The sequence below is a fragment of the Leucoraja erinacea genome, chromosome 29 (assembly GCF_028641065.1).
Source record: "Leucoraja erinacea ecotype New England chromosome 29, Leri_hhj_1, whole genome shotgun sequence".
Lineage (NCBI taxonomy): Eukaryota > Metazoa > Chordata > Chondrichthyes > Rajiformes > Rajidae > Leucoraja > Leucoraja erinaceus.
The window spans coordinates 12,621,918-12,641,567 of NC_073405.1; the positions used below are offsets into that span (position 1 = coordinate 12,621,918).

General features: G+C 40.7%; 1 protein-coding gene across 2 annotated transcripts in view; it reads left to right on the forward strand.

The window, feature by feature from the left end:
- Positions 1 to 431: 431 nt before the first annotated feature.
- LOC129711173 (mucin-16-like) overlaps positions 432 to 19,650 on the forward strand; it is a 41,615-nt gene continuing 22,396 nt past the window's right edge. Inside the window, exons 1-13 of one of the 2 annotated variants that reach the window (XM_055658632.1) lie at positions 432 to 773; positions 1,271 to 1,297; positions 1,461 to 1,582; positions 1,676 to 1,743; positions 2,980 to 3,149; positions 3,863 to 3,889; positions 4,023 to 4,144; positions 4,237 to 4,304; positions 6,045 to 6,214; positions 6,531 to 6,557; positions 6,993 to 7,108; positions 7,204 to 7,271; positions 8,199 to 8,732. In XM_055658632.1, the coding sequence (XP_055514607.1) occupies positions 665 to 773; positions 1,271 to 1,297; positions 1,461 to 1,582; positions 1,676 to 1,743; positions 2,980 to 3,149; positions 3,863 to 3,889; positions 4,023 to 4,144; positions 4,237 to 4,304; positions 6,045 to 6,214; positions 6,531 to 6,557; positions 6,993 to 7,108; positions 7,204 to 7,271; positions 8,199 to 8,436 (1,332 nt within the window). In that variant the 5' untranslated portion in view covers positions 432 to 664 and the 3' untranslated portion in view covers positions 8,437 to 8,732. Of the gene's footprint in view, positions 774 to 1,270; positions 1,298 to 1,460; positions 1,583 to 1,675; positions 1,744 to 2,979; positions 3,150 to 3,862; positions 3,890 to 4,022; positions 4,145 to 4,236; positions 4,305 to 6,044; positions 6,215 to 6,530; positions 6,558 to 6,992; positions 7,109 to 7,203; positions 7,272 to 8,198; positions 8,733 to 19,650 lie in introns of those variants that run through there. The other variant, XM_055658633.1, reaches the window with a different exon arrangement.

Below are 19,650 nucleotides of genomic sequence, written 5' to 3' on the forward strand. Positions count from 1 at the left end.
AGACATTGCACCCCACCCAAGGTTTCCGTGTGGTTCCCTCCGGGAACCGCACGAAAATCTTGGGTGGGGCGCAAAGTCTCTAGAGGTTTCCGTTCAGGTTTCCTAAGTGGGACAGGGGCATATCTCAGCGGGTGAAGTAGTATCTTAAGTGGGACAGGGGCATTATTCCAGCATTTTGTGTCTACATCTAATTGTGAGGTGATTTTCCTCCAGCTTAAATGTGCTTCCCCTCTGTCTATCGATGAGGCTCGACACAGACACGTCGTTATGGGAATGGGAAGGGGAGTTAAAATGTTTTTCAACCGGGAAATCTAGCAGACCTTGGTCGACCCTGCACCTGTTCGAAAATAAAACTATCACCTAGACGATGTTTGGACTTGCTGTTGTAAAGGAGACCACATCAAGAGCACCAGATACAGGAGATGGGTTTAGAGACTGGTGTGTGAAATCCAAGAATGAGGGGAACCCTATCCTTGGTCAGCGGGGGTGAGGAGTATGCAAGAGAAACCAATCAGCCACAGCAACGTTTCAGGTGTGGTCTTTCTCACAATGCAACTACTTTGCACTCAATTCTTTTTATAAATGTCTTTTGCTTTTTTGCAGAGAGGTAACGCACCAGTGCACCAGAGTTACAGCTGATTGTTCATTCCAAAATGTGTCCACCATGGAACCCATCAAGCGAGAAGTGGTTTATGAAATAATTAGAGTGAAGACCCATAACGTTACCGCACTGGGGCAATTCCCATTGCAAAGTGACAGCCTCTATGTAGAAGGTACTTATCAAAATAATCCTCAATCTTTTTCTATGTATTCAAATTCACGCTATATACTGTAGTTGTTGACGGAGTCAAGTCCTCTGGTAATTACATATTCAGATCCGGAAGGATCAGGTATGATGTCAGATGGGCTTTGGGTGGCATTTCAGCTTGAGATCCTTCTTCAGACTGATTGTGAGGTGGTGGGGGGAGAAGAAAGCTGTAAGAGAAGGGAGGCAGTACAAAGCAATTCAGTTAATAGGTGGACACAGGTGAAGTGGAGTTTGGATACGGAGTAGGTTAGACAAATGGTAGAGACGAAAAAAAACATAAAGTGTGAGGGAAAAGGATTGAAGTATTGCAAATTTGAAGTCAGAAAAAGGAACGTAGATGGAGGGCAAGGGGGAGGAGTTTATTAGGTGCATGCCCAGTTGTTGTTGTGGCTGGTGGGTTTTTAAAGGTTGCCTAAACTTGAACATTTAAAGTTCAACCTATATTTCTCTGTTTGTTTTCAGATTTCAATGCACAGCACAATGTCAATGGTGAGTTTGTATCAAATGCACGAAATAATTGTCTTACGCTACATTTGTTCTTCTCCATCTGTTGCTTAAACTCTGTAGAAATCCAGTACTGGGAAACAGTTTTTAAACTATTTGAAAATCTTGGTACTCACAACATGCTAAATTGCTTACTCTATTTCCACAGTTCCAGTTCCAATCGAGGTAACAAACCACATTAAATACAACGTGACTTTCATTGTTGACAAACTGTCTATTGAAGAAATTCAAGCAAAACCTTTAGAAACAGCAACCATGCTTGCAAATAAGGTGAGAGAATTTACCAATTAGTTTTCTGCTGATATACTACTTATTAATCTCCTTTTTTATGTCTCATTCTAACACCATTTTTCTTGCCCCCAGCTCACAGATGTGTTTGAGAACAGCAAGATTAATGCAACATTCTTAAAATGTGACGTGAAATCATTCAGGTAACTTACAATAACTTTCTGATTAAATCATGAAAATTGCATTCCTTTGTCTCCAAATTGTTAATGTACAGTGATTCCAAATGGTGAAGATGATAATCTCATGAACACATTTCCTACAAATATCAGTGCAAAGTCAATATAAATTCTAATACAAAAGGACACAATGTGCTGAGTATCTCAGCGGGTCAGTCGGCAAATCTGGAGAACATGGGTTGGCAGAGTTTTGGGTCGGGCCCTTCTTCAGACTGATTGCAGTAGGGGTGAGAAAGCTGCAAGAGAGGTGGAAAGGAGATGACAAAGTGTGGCAAGTGATAGGATACAAGTGATAGGAGGGGGAAGCAGTTGATTGGCAAATGGTTGCTGAAAATCCAGAGATGAAAAGACAAAAGGTTCAATTTAAGGAGTTAGGCTGAGAAGTCAAAATTATAATGAAGCCAGAGGAAGCAAAGTGGAATGGGGGAATGAGGAATGGGGAGGGATGGAGGGGAAAGGGAAAATTTGTAGGTTGAAACGTTAAATTGAACAATTCATTGTTCATATAGTTACTTTGTAGGTTGTCACGTCGAATTATTCATATTGTTAGGCTCCAAATCTACACATCAGATTATAAGTAACAAAGAACTACAGATGCTGGTAAAATCGAAGGTAGACACAAAATGCTGGAGTAACGCAGCAGGTGTGGCAACATCTCTAGAGAGATGGAATGGGTGACGTTTCAGGGCCGAAACCCTTCGAAGCGTCTCAACCCAAAATGTCACCCATTCCTTCTCTCCAGAGATACTGCCACACCCGGTGAGTCAGTCCAGCATTTTGTGTCTACATCTAATTATGAGGTGCTTTTCCTCCAGCTTAAATGTGTTACCCCTATGGCTATCGATGAGGCTCGACACAGACACGTCGTTATGGGAATGGGAAGGGGAGTTAAAATGTTTTGCAACCGGGAAATCCAGCAGACCTTGGTCGACCCTGCACCTGTTCGAAAAAAAACTGTCACATAGAAGATTCTTGGACTTGCAGATGTAAAAGAGACCACATCTAGAGCACCAAATACAGGAGATGGGTTTAGAGACTGGTGTGTGAAATACAAGAATGAGGGGAACTCTATCCTTGGTCAGCGTGTGTGAGGGGGATGCAAGAGAAGCCAATCAGCCACAGCAACGTTTCAGGTGTGGTCTTTCTCACATTGCAACTACTTTGCACTCAATTCATTTATAAATGTCTTTTGCTTTTTTGCAGAGAGGTAACGCACCAGAGCACCAGAGTTACAGTTGATTGTTCATTCCAAAATGTGTCCACCATGGAACCCATCAAGCGAGAAGTGGTTTATGAAGTAATTAGAGTGAAGACAGATAGCATTTCCTCACTGGGGCCATACGAACTGCAAAGCAACAGCCTCTATGTAGACGGTACTTATCAAAATATTCCTTGGTGTTTTTCTTCATATAGTATTTGTCCAATCTACGGTAACTATTGATTTACAGTCAAGATCTTTGGTATTTCTATATTTGGATCAGGGACAACCAGGCATGATATCCTATAGGATCTGAGAAAGCAAACCCAAAATTCATTCACAGTCTCGCTCTTCGGAGCCTGCCTTTGCACAAACACACTGCCTCACTGGTATGACCCACTCACAAAAGGGTTTTCTTCCTGATAAATGTTCAAGGAGAGGTAAAAAAATACCCCATTAAAACATTACATGCTTTTTTAGAAGAAACAAAGTGCTAGAGTAACAGCGGGTCAGGCAGCATCACTGGAGAACGTGAATGGGTGACATTTCAGCTCGAGATCCTTCTTCAGACAGATTGTGGGGTGGTGGGGGGAGAAGAAAGCTGGAAGAGAAGGGAGGCAAGTCAAAGCACGTCCTTAATAGGTGGACACAGGTGAGGTCAAGTTTAGATACGCAGAAGGTTGGACAAAGGCCAGAGACAAAAAAACATAGTGTGAGGGGAAAGGATTGAAGAGTTGCAAATTTGAAGTCAGAAAAAGGAATGTAGATGGAGGGCAAGTGGGCGGAGTTTACTAGGCGCATGCCCAGTTGTTGTGGTTGGTGGGTTTTAAAAGGTTGCCTAAACTTGAACATTTAAAGTTCTACCTATATTTCTCTGTTTGTTTTCAGATTTCAATGGACAGCACAATGTCAATGGTGAGTTTGTATCAAATGCATGAAATAATTGTCTTACGCTACATTTGTTCGTCTCCATCTGTTGCTTAAACTCTGTAGAATTTCAGTCCTGGGAAACTCACAACATGCTAAATTGCTTACTCTATTTCCACAGTTCCAGTTCCAATCGAGGTAACAAATCCAATTGAATACAACGTGACTTTCATTGTTGGCAATCTGTCTATTGAAGAAATTCAAGCAAACCCTTCAGAAACAGCAACAATGATTGCAAATGAGGTGAGAGAGTTTACCAATTAGTTTTCTGCTGATATACTACTTATTCAGCCCCTTTTTATGTCTCATTCTAACACCATTTTTCTTGCCCTCAGCTCACAGAACTGTTTGAGAACAGCAATATCAATGCAACATTCTTAAAATGTGACGTGAAATCATTCAGGTAACTCACAAAAAACTTTCCAATTAAATCATGAAAATTGCGTTTCCTTTGTCACCAAATTGTTAATGGAAAAGATGATAATCTCATAAACACATTTCCTACAAATATCAGTGTAAAGTCAATATAAATTCTAACAGAAAAAGACACGATGCAGAGAGACAGATGAACTCTGTCTTCAACCCTGGCAGCTGTCTGGTGATCATAGCAAGGGTAGGTGCCGGGATTCACCAGGAGGTGAAATGTGTTGGAAGGAACTGCAGATGCTGGTTTACACCGAAGATAGACGCAAAATGCGGGAGTTACTCAGTGGGACAGGCAGCATCTCTGGAAAGAAGGATAGAAGGATGGGAAACATCTCCCATTCCTTCTATTCAGAGATGCTGCCTGTCCCGCTTCTATCTTCAGGATTCACCAGTAACTAGGCTTGAGTCGACCAAATAGGATAAAAAATCTTTCAACTGAAGTCACTATTACCGAAATGGCAATTTCAGGAAAAAGAGCAAACTTCACAAAAGAAGTGAGATAGTGACCACAACGGGTTATTGATTAGGGACGATCAGCCATGATCACAATGAATGGCGGTGCCGGCTCAAAGAGCCGAATGGCCTCCCCCTGCACCTATTTTCTATGTTTCTATGTTTCTATGATGTGCTCGAGTATCTCAGCGGGTCAGTCGGCATATCTGAAGAACATGGCGTGGCAGAATTTTGGGTTGGGCCTTTCTTCAGACTGATTGCAGTCGGGGTGAGAAAGCTGCCAGAGAGGTGGAAAGGGGATGACAACATGTGGCAAGTGATGCGAGGATACAAGTGATGGGGAGGGTGCAGTTGATTGGCAAATGGTTGCTGAAATCTTCAGACATGAAAAGCCAAAGGGTTCAATACAGGGAATTAGGCATTGAAGTCAAATTAATTATGAAAGTTGAGGAAGCATAGTGGAAGGGGAGAATGGAGAGAGGGGAGGGGGGGGGGGGGGAAGGGAAAGCGGAAAATTGGTGCATATTCAGGTATAGCACAGGGGAGAGTCGGGGAAAATGATGGGGAAGGGGGGCATTTGTAGGTTGACATGTAAAATTGAACAACTCATTGTTCATACAGTTAGTTTGTAGGTTGTAACGTAAAATTATTCATATTGTTAGACTCCAAACCTACACATCAGATTATGAGGTGATTTTCCTCCACCTTAAATGTGGTCTCCCTCTGGCTATCAATGAGTCTCGACCCAGACACGTCGTTATGGGAATGGGAAGGGGAGTAAAAATGTTTTGCAACCGGGAAACCCAGCAGACCTTAGTCGACCCTGCACGTGTTCGGAAAAAAACGGTCACCTAGACGATGTTTGGACTTGCCGATGTAAAGGGGACGACATCTAGAGCAGCAAATGCAGGAGATGGGTTGAGAGACTGGTGTGTGAAATCTAAGAATGAGGGGCACTCTCTCCTTGGACAGTCTGGGTGAGAGGGATGCAAGAGCAGAACTTCAGGAGACGTGGGTGAGGGATCCATCTGAGACAGCACAGGGTAATCCATGGCTAGTAAAAAAAAGGATGTGTCAGATGCATAGAATGGGAAAGCATCATGGAAACAGATGCGGTGGAGATGAATAAACTGAGTATTGGATTTCTCTGACCATTACTTCTACCCCTGTAATCAGCTGCAGCAACATTTCAGGTGTGCTCTTTCTAACATTGCAACTACTTTGCACTAAATTATTTTTATAAATGTCTTTTGCTTTTTTGCAGAGAGGTCATGGCTAACAGCACCAGAGTTACAGCTGATTGTTCATTCCAAAATGTGTCCACCATGGAACCCATCAAGCAAGAAGTGGTTTATGATGTATTTAGAGAGAGGACCTATAAGATGACCACTCTGGGACAATATCCATTGCAAATTGACAGCCTCTATGTTGATGGTACTTATCAAAATAATCCTCAGCTTTTTCTATGTATTCTATTTCCTGCCATCTACCGTTGGCGGTGACGGAGTCAAGACCTTTGGTAATTACATATTCAGATCCAGGAGGATCAGGTTTGATGTCCAATGGGCTTTGGGAAAGTGAATCTTAAAGTCATTCAAAGAGACTTAAAGAGAGGAAAAATTAGTGCCAGTTGGGGCACAGGAGAGGGACGTGGGGAAGGGTGCAATTTGTTCGAGGGTACTTAAAATTGGAAAACTCGAAGTTGGTCCTGTTGGTTGTAAACTGCCTATGTTTCTTTCTTTGCTTCCAGGTTACACAGTGCAGCCCATTGTCATTGGTGAGTTTGGGCTTCCATTGAATTGTTTCGAGTTCCATTGCTTGTTCACTGCTTACATGACACATCCAGCACCCATATTCTGCAAGAATATTTGTTGAAACTCGTCAAATGATGCCTTGCCCTTTATTCACAAATACAATCTTGGTTGAGAAATGAATGAATTGAAAACTTTCTGTGCTGTTCGAAAGTTTTTTTTTACCAAAAGCATTTTTGAATCTGATTTCTCAGCCAAAGCTAGATACAATCCACAAAATTTCCAGTCGACATCTTGTGCAGCAGTTCACTCAAATGCATCAAACAATTGCCTCAGATCACATTTGTTCTGTTTGATCTGTTGCTCAGCTGCGACTAATTCCATTACAGGGAAACAGTTGTTAAACTATTGAAATATCGTGGTACTTGCAACATGCTAAATGAATTCCTCTATTTCCACAGTTCCAGTCGAGGAATCAAATCCCACTAGTTACAACGTGACATTCATTGTTGACAGTCTGTCTATTGACGAAATTCAAGACAACCCCTCACAAACAGCAACCATGATTGCATCTGAGGTGAGAGAGTTTACAAGTTAGTTTACTGATGATGTTTTACTTCATCGTACCCTTTTTATTTCTCATTCTGACTCAATTATTGTTACTGCTTTCAGCTCACCGAACTGTTCAAAAATAGCAATGTCAATGCAACATTCTTGACATGTATTGTGGAATCCTTCAGGTAACTCAAAATAACTTTCCTATTAAATGATAAAAACCGCATCCTTTAATTTCCAATTGTTAACGCTCAATAATTCCAATTTGCACACGCATTAATCTCATAAGCAAATTTCCCACAAATATCATGTAGAATTAATATAAATTCTACCAGAAAAAGGTACAATGTACTAGAGTCTGGTAGTGAGTCAGGCAGCAATTCTGTGGATGCTGGCGAGGCAAAGATTTGTCGTAGGGGGGTCCAGTTGCCGGTTTTTCGGTGACCTGCTACGACTATGGCAGTCGCCGGCAGTCACTGATAATATCGCTTAAGTGGGACAAATACATAAGGATCTAAGCTACTCTTCGAAATATGAGGTGCTGTTCCTCCAGTTTGAGTGTGGCCTCACTCTGCAATGGATGAGGCCCAGGCCTGACAGATTGGTTTGGGAATTTCAAGGGAGATAAATTGTTTTTCAACCAGGATTTCCAGCAGACCTTGGATGACCGCACATGTTTGGCGAAAAAGTCACGTAAATACTGTTTGGTCTTGCTAACGTATAGGACACCACATAAAGTGCAGCAAATGCATTAGGTGGTGTTAGTAACAGTTGTGGTGTAAACTAAGGAACTCTATCCTTGTTCCGTCTGGGTGAGGGTGGTGTGAGAGCAGATCTAGGGGAGACTTGGGTGAGGGATCCATCTAAAACAGCCAAGGCTAATATATATTTACACTAGAAAGACGACATCATGGATGCCCTAGAATGGGAAGCCACATCGTGGTTGAAGATGGGCTGGAGACGGACAAATTGAGAGTCGGATTTCTCTGACCATTGCTTAGACACCAGTAATGAGCCACGGCAACATTTCAGCTGTGCTCTTGCTGGCATTGCAAACAACTTTGCACTCAATTCTTTTGCACTTATCACAAATGACTTTTGCTTTTTCGCAGAGAGGAAATGGTAACCTGCAGCAGAGTGACAGCTAAATGTTTATTTCAAAATGTGCCCACCATGGAACCCATCAACCGAGAAGATGTTTATGATATATTTAGCGAGATGACCGATGGCATTTCCGCATTGGGGCCATACGAACTGCAAAGCAACAGCCTCTATGTAGACGGTACTTATCAAAATATTCCTTGGTGTTTTCCTTCATATTGTATTTGTCCAATCTACAGTAACTATTGATTTATAGTCAAGTTCTTTGGTATTTACATATTTAGATCGGGGACAACCAGGCATGATATCCTATAGGATCTGAGAAAGCAAACCTTAAATTCATTCACAGTCTTGCTCTTCGGAGCCTGCCTTTGCACAAACACACTGCCTCACTGGTATGACCCACACACAAAAGGGTTTTCTTCCTGATAAATGTTGAAGGAGAGGGAAAAAATACCCCATTAAAAAGTTGCAGCTTTTTTAGAATAAATAAAGTGCTAGAGTAACTCAGCGGGTCAGACAGCATCACTGGAGAACGTGAATGGGTGACATTTCAGCTCAAGATCCTTCTTCCGACTGATTGTGGGTGAGAAGAAAGCTGTAAGAGAAGGGAGGCAGTACAAAGCACGTCATTAATAGGTGGGCACAGGTGAGGTGGAGTTTAGATACGCAGAAGGTTGGACAAAGGCCAGAGACGAAAAAACATAAAGTGTGAGGGAAAAGGATTGAAGAGTCGCAAATTTGAAGCCAGAAAAAGGAATGTAGATGGAGGGCAAGTGGGAGGAGTTTACTAGGTGTATGCCCAGTTGTTGTGGTTGGTGGGTTTTTAAAGGTTGCCTAAACTTGAACATTTAAATTTCAACCTTTATTTCTCTGTTTGTTTTCAGATTTCAATGTACAGCACAATGTCAATGGTGAGTTTGTATCAAATGCATGAAATAATTGTCTTAAGCTACATTTGTTCTTCTCCATCTGTTGCTTAGACTCTAGAAATCCAGTACTGGGAAACAGTTTTTAAACTATTTGAAAATCGTGGTACTCACAACATGCTAAATTGCTTACTCTATTTCCTCAGTTCCAGTTCCAACCGAGGTAACAAATCCCATTAAATACAACGTGACTTTCATTGTTGACAATCTGTCTATTGAAGAAATTCAAGCAAACCCTTCAGAAACAGCAACCATGATTGCAAATGAGGTGAGAGAGTTTACCAATTAGTTTTCTGCTGATATACTACTTATTCATTCCCTTATTATGTCTAATTCTAACACAATTTTTCTTGCCCCCAGCTCACAGACCTGTTTGAGAACAGCAGTGTCAATGCAACATTCTTAAAATGTGACGTGAAATCATTCAGGTAACTCACAAAAAAAATTCCAATTAAATCATGAAAATTGCATTCCTTTGTCTCCAAATTGTTAATGCACAGTGATTCCAAATGGTAAAGATGATAATCTCATAAACACATTTCCTACAAATATCAGTGCAAAGTCAATATAAATTCTAACAGAATAAGACACGATGTGCTGGAGTATCTCAGCGGGTCAGTCGGCAAATCTGGAGAACATGGGTTGGCAGAGTTTTTGGTCGGGCCCTACTTCAGACTGATTGCAGTAGGGGTGAGAAAGCTGCAAGAGAGGTGGGAAGGGGATGACAAAGTGTGGCAAGTGATACGGGGATACAAGTGATGGGGAGGGAGCAGTTAATTGGCAAATGGTTACAGAAAATCCTGAGATGAGAAGACAAAAGGTTCAATATAGGAAGTTAGGCATAGAAGTCAAATTAATCATGAAAGTTGAGGAAGCATAGTGCAAGAGGAGAATGGGGGTAGGGAAGGGGTGAAGGGAAAAGGGAAAAATGGGTGCATATTCAAGTGTAGCACAGGGAAGAGTGGGGAGGAAATTGTGGGGTAGAGGAGCATTTGTGGGTTGACACGTAAAATTGAACAACTCATTGTTCATACAGTTAGTTTGTAGATTGTCACGTAAAATGATTCATGTTGTTAAGCTCCAAATCCACACGTTAAATAATGAGATGATTTTCCTCCAACTTAAATATGGTCTCCCTCAGACTATAGATGGGCTAGAGACGGACAAATTGAGAGTCAGATTTCTCTGACCATTGCTTAGACACCAGTAATGAGCCACGGCAACATTTCAGCTGTGCTCTTGCTGGCATTGCAAACAACTTTGCACCAAATTATTTTACACTTATCACAAATGTCTTTTGCTTTATCGCAGAGAGGAAATGGTTAACAGCACCAGAGTGACAGCTGAATGTTTATTTCAAAATGTGTCCACCATGGAACCCATCAACCGAGAAGATGTTTATGATGAATTTAGCGAGATGACCAAAGACATTTCCTCACTGGGGCCATACGAACTGCAAAGCAACAGCCTCTATGTAGACGGTACTTATCAAAATATTCCTTGGTGTTTTTCTTCATATTGTATTTGTCCAATCTACAGTAACTATTGATTTATAGACAAGTTCTTTGGTATTTACATATTTAGATCGGGGACAACCAGGCATGATATCCTATAGGATCTGAGAAAGCAAACCTTAAATTCATTCACAGTCTTGCTCTTCGGAGCCTGCCTTTGCACAAACACACTGCCTCACTGGTATGACCCACTCACAAAAGGGTTTTCTTCCTGATAAATGTTCAAGGAGAGGGAAAAAATACCCCATTAAAAGGTTGCATGCTTTTTTAGAAGAAACAAAGTGCTAGAGTAACTCAGCGGGTCAGACAGCATCACTGGAAAACGTGAATGGGTGACATTTCAGCTCAAAATCCTTCTTCAGACAGATTGTGGGGTGGTGGGGGGAGAAGAAAGCTGTAATAGAAGGGAGGCAGTACAAAGCACGTCATTAATAGGTGGACACAGGTGAGGTGGAGTTTAGATACGCAGAAGGTTGGACAAAGGCCAGAGACGAAAAAACATAAAGTCTGGGGGAAAGGATTGAAGAGTTGCAAATTTGAAGCCAGAAAAAGGAATGTAGATGGAGGGCAAGTGGGAGGAGTTTACTAGGTGCATGCCCAGTTGTTGTTGTGGTTGGTGGGTTTTTAAAGGTTGCCTAAACTTGAACATTTAAATTTCAACCTTTATTTCTCTGTTTGTTTTCAGATTTCAATGTACAGCACAATGTCAATGGTGAGTTTTTATCAAATGCATGAAATAATTGTCTTAAGCTACATTTGTTCTTCTCCATCTGTTGCTTAAACTCTATAGAAATCCAGTACTGGGAAACAGTTTTTAAACTATTTGAAAATCGTGGTACTCACAACATGCTAAATTGCTTACTCTATTTCCACACTTCCAGTTCCAACCGAGGTAACAAATCCCATTAAATACAACGTGACTTTCATTGTTGACAATCTGTCTATTGAAGAAATTCAAGCAAACCCTTCAGAAACAGCAACCATGATTGCAAATGAGGTGAGAGAGTTTACCAATTAGTTTTCTGCTAATATACTACTTATTCATCCCCTTTTTATGTCTAATTCTAACACCATTTTTCTTGCCCCCAGCTCACAGACCTGTTTGAGAACAGCAGTGTCAATGCAACATTCTTAAAATGTGACGTGAAATCATTCAGGTAACTCACAAAAAAAATTCCAATTAAATCATGAAAATTGCATTCCTTTGTCTCCAAATTGTTAATGCACAGTGATTCCAAATGGTAAAGATGATAATCTCATAAACACATATCCTACAAATATCAGTGCAAAGTCAATATAAATTCTAACAGAATAAGACACGATGTGCTGGAGTATCTCAGCGGGTCAGTCGGCAAATCTGGAGAACATGGGTTGGCAGAGTTTTGGGTCGGGCCCTACTTCAGACTGATTGCAGTAGGGGTGAGAAAGCTGCAAGAGAGGTGGGAAGGGGATGACAAAGTGTGGCAAGTGATACGGGGATACAAGTGATGGGGAGGGAGCAGTTGATTGGCAAATGGTTACAGAAAATCCTGAGATGAGAAGACAAAAGGTTCAATATAGGAAGTTAGGCATAGAAGTCAAATTAATCATGAAAGTTGAGGAAGCATAGTGCAAGAGGAGAATGGGGGTAGGGAAGGGGTGAAGGGAAAAGGGGAAAATGGGTGCATATTCAAGTGTAGCACAGGGAAGAGTGGGGAGGAAATTGTGGGGTAGAGGAGCATTTGTGGGATGACACGTAAAATTGAACAACTCATTGTTCATACAGTTAGTTTGTAGATTGTCACGTAAAATGATTCATGTTGTTAAGCTCCAAATCCACACATTAAATAATGAGATGATTTTCCTCCAACTTAAATATGGTCTCCCTCAGACTATAGATGGGCTAGAGACGGACAAATTGAGAGTCAGATTTCTCTGACCATTGCTTAGACACCAGTAAAGAGCCACGGCAACATTTCAGCTGTGCTCTTGCTGGCATTGCAAACAACTTTGCACAAAATTCTTTTACACTTTTCACAAATGTCTTTTGCTTTATCGCAGAGAGGAAATGGTTAACAGCACCAGAGTGACAGCTGAATGTTTATTTCAAAATGTGTCCACCATGGAACCCATCAACCGAGAAGATGTTTATGATGAATTTAACGAGATGACCAAAGACATTTCCTCACTGGGGCCATACGAACTGCAAAGCAACAGTCTCTATGTAGACGGTACTTATCAAAATATTCCTTGGTGTTTTTCTTCATATTGTATTTGTCCATTCTACAGTAACTATTGATTTATAGACAAGTTCTTTGGTATTTACATATTTAGATCGGGGACAACCAGGCATGATATCCTATAGGATCTGAGAAAGCAAACCTTAAATTCATTCACAGTCTTGCTCTTCGGAGCCTGCCTTTGCACAAACACACTGCCTCACTGGTATGACCCACACACAAAAGGATTTTCTTCCTGATAAATGTTCAAGGAGAGGGAAAAAAATACCCGATTAAAAAGTTGCATGCTTTTTTAGAAGAAACAAAGTGCTAGAGTAACTCAGCGGATCAGGCAGCATCACTGGAGAACGTGAATGGGTGACATTTCAGCTCAAAATCCTTCTTCAGACAGATTGTGGGGTGGTGGGGGGAGAAGAAAGCTGTAAGAGGCAGTACAAAGCACGTCATTAATAGGTGGACACAGGTGAGGTGGACTTTAGATACGCAGAAGGTTGGACAAAGGCCAGAGACGAAAAAACATAAAGTCTGGGGGAAAGGATTGAAGAGTTGCAAATTTGAAGCCAGAAAAAGGAATGTAGATGGAGGGCAAGTGGGAGGAATTTACTAGGTGTATGCCCAGTTGTTGTGGTTGGTGGGTTTTTAAAGGTTGCCTAAACTTGAACATTTAAATTTCAACCTTTATTTCTCTGTTTGTTTTCAGATTTCAATGTACAGCACAATGTCAATGGTGAGTTTGTATCAAATGCATGAAATAATTGTCTTAAGCTACATTTGTTCTTCTCCATCTGTTGCTTAGACTCTGTAGAAATCCAGTACTGGGAAACAGTTTTTAAACTATTTGAAAATCGTGGTACTCACAACATGCTAAATTGCTTACTCTATTTCCTCAGTTCCAGTTCCAACCGAGGTAACAAATCCCATTAAATACAACGTGACTTTCATTGTTGACAATCTGTCTATTGAAGAAATTCAAGCAAACCCTTCAGAAACAGCAACCATGATTGCAAATGAGGTGAGAGAGTTTACCAATTAGTTTTCTGCTGATATACTACTTATTCATTCCCTTATTATGTCTAATTCTAACACAATTTTTCTTGCCCCCAGCTCACAGACCTGTTTGAGAACAGCAGTGTCAATGCAACATTCTTAAAATGTGACGTGAAATCATTCAGGTAACTCACAAAAATAATTCCAATTAAATCATGAAAATTGCATTCCTTTGTCTCCAAATTGTTAATGCACAGTGATTCCAAATGGTAAAGATGATAATCTCATAAACACATTTCCTACAAATATCAGTGCAAAGTCAATATAAATTCTAACAGAATAAGACACGATGTGCTGGAGTATCTCAGCGGGTCAGTCGGCAAATCTGGAGAACATGGGTTGGCAGAGTTTTTGGTCGGGCCCTACTTCAGACTGATGGCAGTAGGGGTGAGAAAGCTGCAAGAGAGGTGGGAAGGGGATGACAAAGTGTGGCAAGTGATACGGGGATACAAGTGATGGGGAGGGAGCAGTTGATTGGCAAATGGTTACAGAAAATCCTGAGATGAGAAGACAAAAGGTTCAATATAGGAAGTTAGGCATAGAAGTCAAATTAATCATGAAAGTTGAGGAAGCATAGTGGAAGAGGAGAATGGGGGTAGGGAAGGGGTGAAGGGAAAAGGGGAAAATGGGTGCATATTCAAGTGTAGCACAGGGAAGAGTGGGGAGGAAATTGTGGGGTAGAGGAGCATTTGTGGGATGACACGTAAAATTGAACAACTCATTGTTCATACAGTTAGTTTGTAGATTGTCACGTAAAATGATTCATGTTGTTAAGCTCCAAATCCACACATTAAATAATGAGATGATTTTCCTCCAACTTAAATATGGTCTCCCTCAGACTATAGATGGGCTAGAGACGGACAAATTGAGAGTCAGATTTCTCTGACCATTGCTTAGACACCAGTAAAGAGCCACGGCAACATTTCAGCTGTGCTCTTGCTGGCATTGCAAACAACTTTGCACAAAATTCTTTTACACTTTTCACAAATGTCTTTTGCTTTATCGCAGAGAGGAAATGGTTAACAGCACCAGAGTGACAGCTGAATGTTTATTTCAAAATGTGTCCACCATGGAACCCATCAACCGAGAAGATGTTTATGATGAATTTAACGAGATGACCAAAGACATTTCCTCACTGGGGCCATACGAACTGCAAAGCAACAGTCTCTATGTAGACGGTACTTATCAAAATATTCCTTGGTGTTTTTCTTCATATTGTATTTGTCCATTCTACAGTAACTATTGATTTATAGACAAGTTCTTTGGTATTTACATATTTAGATCGGGGACAACCAGGCATGATATCCTATAGGATCTGAGAAAGCAAACCTTAAATTCATTCACAGTCTTGCTCTTCGGAGCCTGCCTTTGCACAAACACACTGCCTCACTGGTATGACCCACACACAAAAGGGTTTTCTTCCTGATAAATGTTGAAGGAGAGGGAAAAAATACCCCATTAAAAAGTTGCAGCTTTTTTAGAATAAATAAAGTGCTAGAGTAACTCAGCGGGTCAGACAGCATCACTGGAGAACGTGAATGGGTGACATTTCAGCTCAAGATCCTTCTTCCGACTGATTGTGGGGTGAGAAGAAAGCTGTAAGAGAAGGGAGGCAGTACAAAGCACGTCATTAATAGGTGGACACAGGTGAGGTGGACTTTAGATACGCAGAAGGTTGGACAAAGGCCAGAGACGAAAAAACATAAAGTCTGGGGGAAAGGATTGAAGAGTCGCAAATTTGAAGCCAGAAAAAGGAATGTAGATGGAGGGCAAGTGGGAGGAGTTTACTAGGTGTATGCCCAGTTGTTGTGGTTGGTGGGTTTTTAAAGGTTGCCTAAACTTGAACATTTAAATTTCAACCTTTATTTCTCTGTTTGTTTTCAGATTTCAATGTACAGCACAATGTCAATGGTGAGTTTGTATCAAATGCATGAAATAATTGTCTTAAGCTACATTTGTTCTTCTCCATCTGTTGCTTAGACTCTGTAGAAATCCAGTACTGGGAAACAGTTTTTAAACTATTTGAAAATCGTGGTACTCACAACATGCTAAATTGCTTACTCTATTTCCTCAGTTCCAGTTCCAACCGAGGTAACAAATCCCATTAAATACAACGTGACTTTCATTGTTGACAATCTGTCTATTGAAGAAATTCAAGCAAACCCTTCAGAAACAGCAACCATGATTGCAAATGAGGTGAGAGAGTTTACCAATTAGTTTTCTGCTGATATACTACTTATTCATTCCCTTATTATGTCTAATTCTAACACAATTTTTCTTGCCCCCAGCTCACAGACCTGTTTGAGAACAGCAGTGTCAATGCAACATTCTTAAAATGTGACGTGAAATCATTCAGGTAACTCACAAAAAAAATTCCAATTAAATCATGAAAATTGCATTCCTTTGTCTCCAAATTGTTAATGCACAGTGATTCCAAATGGTAAAGATGATAATCTCATAAACACATTTCCTACAAATATCAGTGCAAAGTCAATATAAATTCTAACAGAATAAGACACGATGTGCTGGAGTATCTCAGCGGGTCAGTCGGCAAATCTGGAGAACATGGGTTGGCAGAGTTTTGGGTCGGGCCCTACTTCAGACTGATTGCAGTAGGGGTGAGAAAGCTGCAAGAGAGGTGGGAAGGGGATGACAAAGTGTGGCAAGTGATACGGGGATACAAGTGATGGGGAGGGAGCAGTTGATTGGCAAATGGTTACAGAAAATCCTGAGATGAGAAGACAAAAGGTTCAATATAGGAAGTTAGGCATAGAAGTCAAATTAATCATGAAAGTTGAGGAAGCATAGTGCAAGAGGAGAATGGGGGTAGGGAAGGGGTGAAGGGAAAAGGGGAAAATGGGTGCATATTCAAGTGTAGCACAGGGAAGAGTGGGGAGGAAATTGTGGGGTAGAGGAGCATTTGTGGGATGACACGTAAAATTGAACAACTCATTGTTCATACAGTTAGTTTGTAGATTGTCACGTAAAATGATTCATGTTGTTAAGCTCCAAATCCACACATTAAATAATGAGATGATTTTCCTCCAACTTAAATATGGTCTCCCTCAGACTATAGATGGGCTAGAGACGGACAAATTGAGAGTCAGATTTCTCTGACCATTGCTTAGACACCAGTAAAGAGCCACGGCAACATTTCAGCTGTGCTCTTGCTGGCATTGCAAACAACTTTGCACAAAATTCTTTTACACTTTTCACAAATGTCTTTTGCTTTATCGCAGAGAGGAAATGGTTAACAGCACCAGAGTGACAGCTGAATGTTTATTTCAAAATGTGTCCACCATGGAACCCATCAACCGAGAAGATGTTTATGATGAATTTAACGAGATGACCAAAGACATTTCCTCACTGGGGCCATACGAACTGCAAAGCAACAGTCTCTATGTAGACGGTACTTATCAAAATATTCCTTGGTGTTTTTCTTCATATTGTATTTGTCCATTCTACAGTAACTATTGATTTATAGACAAGTTCTTTGGTATTTACATATTTAGATCGGGGACAACCAGGCATGATATCCTATAGGATCTGAGAAAGCAAACCTTAAATTAATTCACAGTCTTGCTCTTTCGGAGCCTGCCTTTGCACAAACACACTGCCTCACTGGTATGACCCACACACAAAAGGATTTTCTTCCTGATAAATGTTCAAGGAGAGGGAAAAAAATACCCGATTAAAAAGTTGCATGCTTTTTTAGAAGAAATAAAGTGCTAGAGTAACTCAGCGGATCAGGCAGCATCACTGGAGAACGTGAATGGGTGACATTTCAGCTCAAAATCCTTCTTCAGACAGATTGTGGGGTGGTGGGGGGAGAAGAAAGCTGTAAGAGGCAGTACAAAGCACGTCATTAATAGGTGGACACAGGTGAGGTGGAGTTTAGATACGCAGAAGGTTGGACAAAGGCCAGAGACGAAAAAACATAAAGTGTGGGGGAAAGGATTGAAGAGTCGCAAATTTGAAGCCAGAAAAAGGAATGTAGATGGAGGGCAAGTGGGAGGAGTTTACTAGGTGTATGCCCAGTTGTTGTGGTTGGTGGGTTTTTAAAGGTTGCCTAAACTTGAACATTTAAATTTCAACCTTTATTTCTCTGTTTGTTTTCAGATTTCAATGTACAGCACAATGTCAATGGTGAGTTTGTATCAAATGCATGAAATAATTGTCTTAAGCTACATTTGTTCTTCTCCATCTGTTGCTTAGACTCTAGAAATCCAGTACTGGGAAACAGTTTTTAAACTATTTGAAAATCGTGGTACTCACAACATGCTAAATTGCTTACTCTATTTCCTCAGTTCCAGTTCCAACCGAGGTAACAAATCCCATTAAATACAACGTGACTTTCATTGTTGACAATCTGTCTATTGAAGAAATTCAAGCAAACCCTTCAGAAACAGCAACCATGATTGCAAATGAGGTGAGAGAGTTTACCAATTAGTTTTCTGCTGATATACTACTTATTCATTCCCTTATTATGTCTAATTCTAACACAATTTTTCTTGCTTGCCCCCAGCTCACAGACCTGTTTGAGAACAGCAGTGTCAATGCAACATTCTTAAAATGTGACGTGAAATCATTCAGGTAACTCACAAAAAAAATTCCAATTAAATCATGAAAATTGCATTCCTTTGTCTCCAAATTGTTAATGCACAGTGATTCCAAATGGTAAAGATGATAATCTCATAAACACATTTCCTACAAATATCAGTGCAAAGTCAATATAAATTCTAACAGAATAAGACACGATGTGCTGGAGTATCTCAGCGGGTCAGTCGGCAAATCTGGAGAACATGGGTTGGCAGAGTTTTTGGTCGGGCCCTACTTCAGACTGATTGCAGTAGGGGTGAGAAAGCTGCAAGAGAGGTGGGAAGGGGATGACAAAGTGTGGCAAGTGATACGGGGATACAAGTGATGGGGAGGGAGCAGTTGATTGGCAAATGGTTACAGAAAATCCTGAGATGAGAAGACAAAAGTTTCAATATAGGAAGTTAGGCATAGAAGTCAAATTAATCATGAAAGTTGAGGAAGCATAGTGGAAGAGGAGAATGGGGGTAGGGAAGGGGTGAAGGGAAAAGGGAAAAATGGGTGCATATTCAAGTGTAGCACAGGGAAGAGTGGGGAGGAAATTGTGGGGTAGAGGAGCATTTGTGGGTTGACACGTAAAATTGAACAACTCATTGTTCATACAGTTAGTTTGTAGATTGTCACGTAAAATGATTCATGTTGTTAAGCTCCAAATCCACACGTTAAATAATGAGATGATTTTCCTCCAACTTAAATATGGTCTCCCTCAGACTATAGATGGGCTAGAGACGGACAAATTGAGAGTCAGATTTCTCTGACCATTGCTTAGACACCAGTAATGAGCCACGGCAACATTTCAGCTGTGCTCTTGCTGGCATTGCAAACAACTTTGCACCAAATTATTTTACACTTATCACAAATGTCTTTTGCTTTATCGCAGAGAGGAAATGGTTAACAGCACCAGAGTGACAGCTGAATGTTTATTTCAAAATGTGTCCACCATGGAACCCATCAACCGAGAAGATGTTTATGATGAATTTAGCGAGATGACCAAAGACATTTCCTCACTGGGGCCATACGAACTGCAAAGCAACAGCCTCTATGTAGACGGTACTTATCAAAATATTCCTTTGTGTTTTTCTTCATATTGTATTTGTCCAATCTACAGTAACTATTGATTTATAGACAAGTTCTTTGGTATTTACATATTTAGATCGG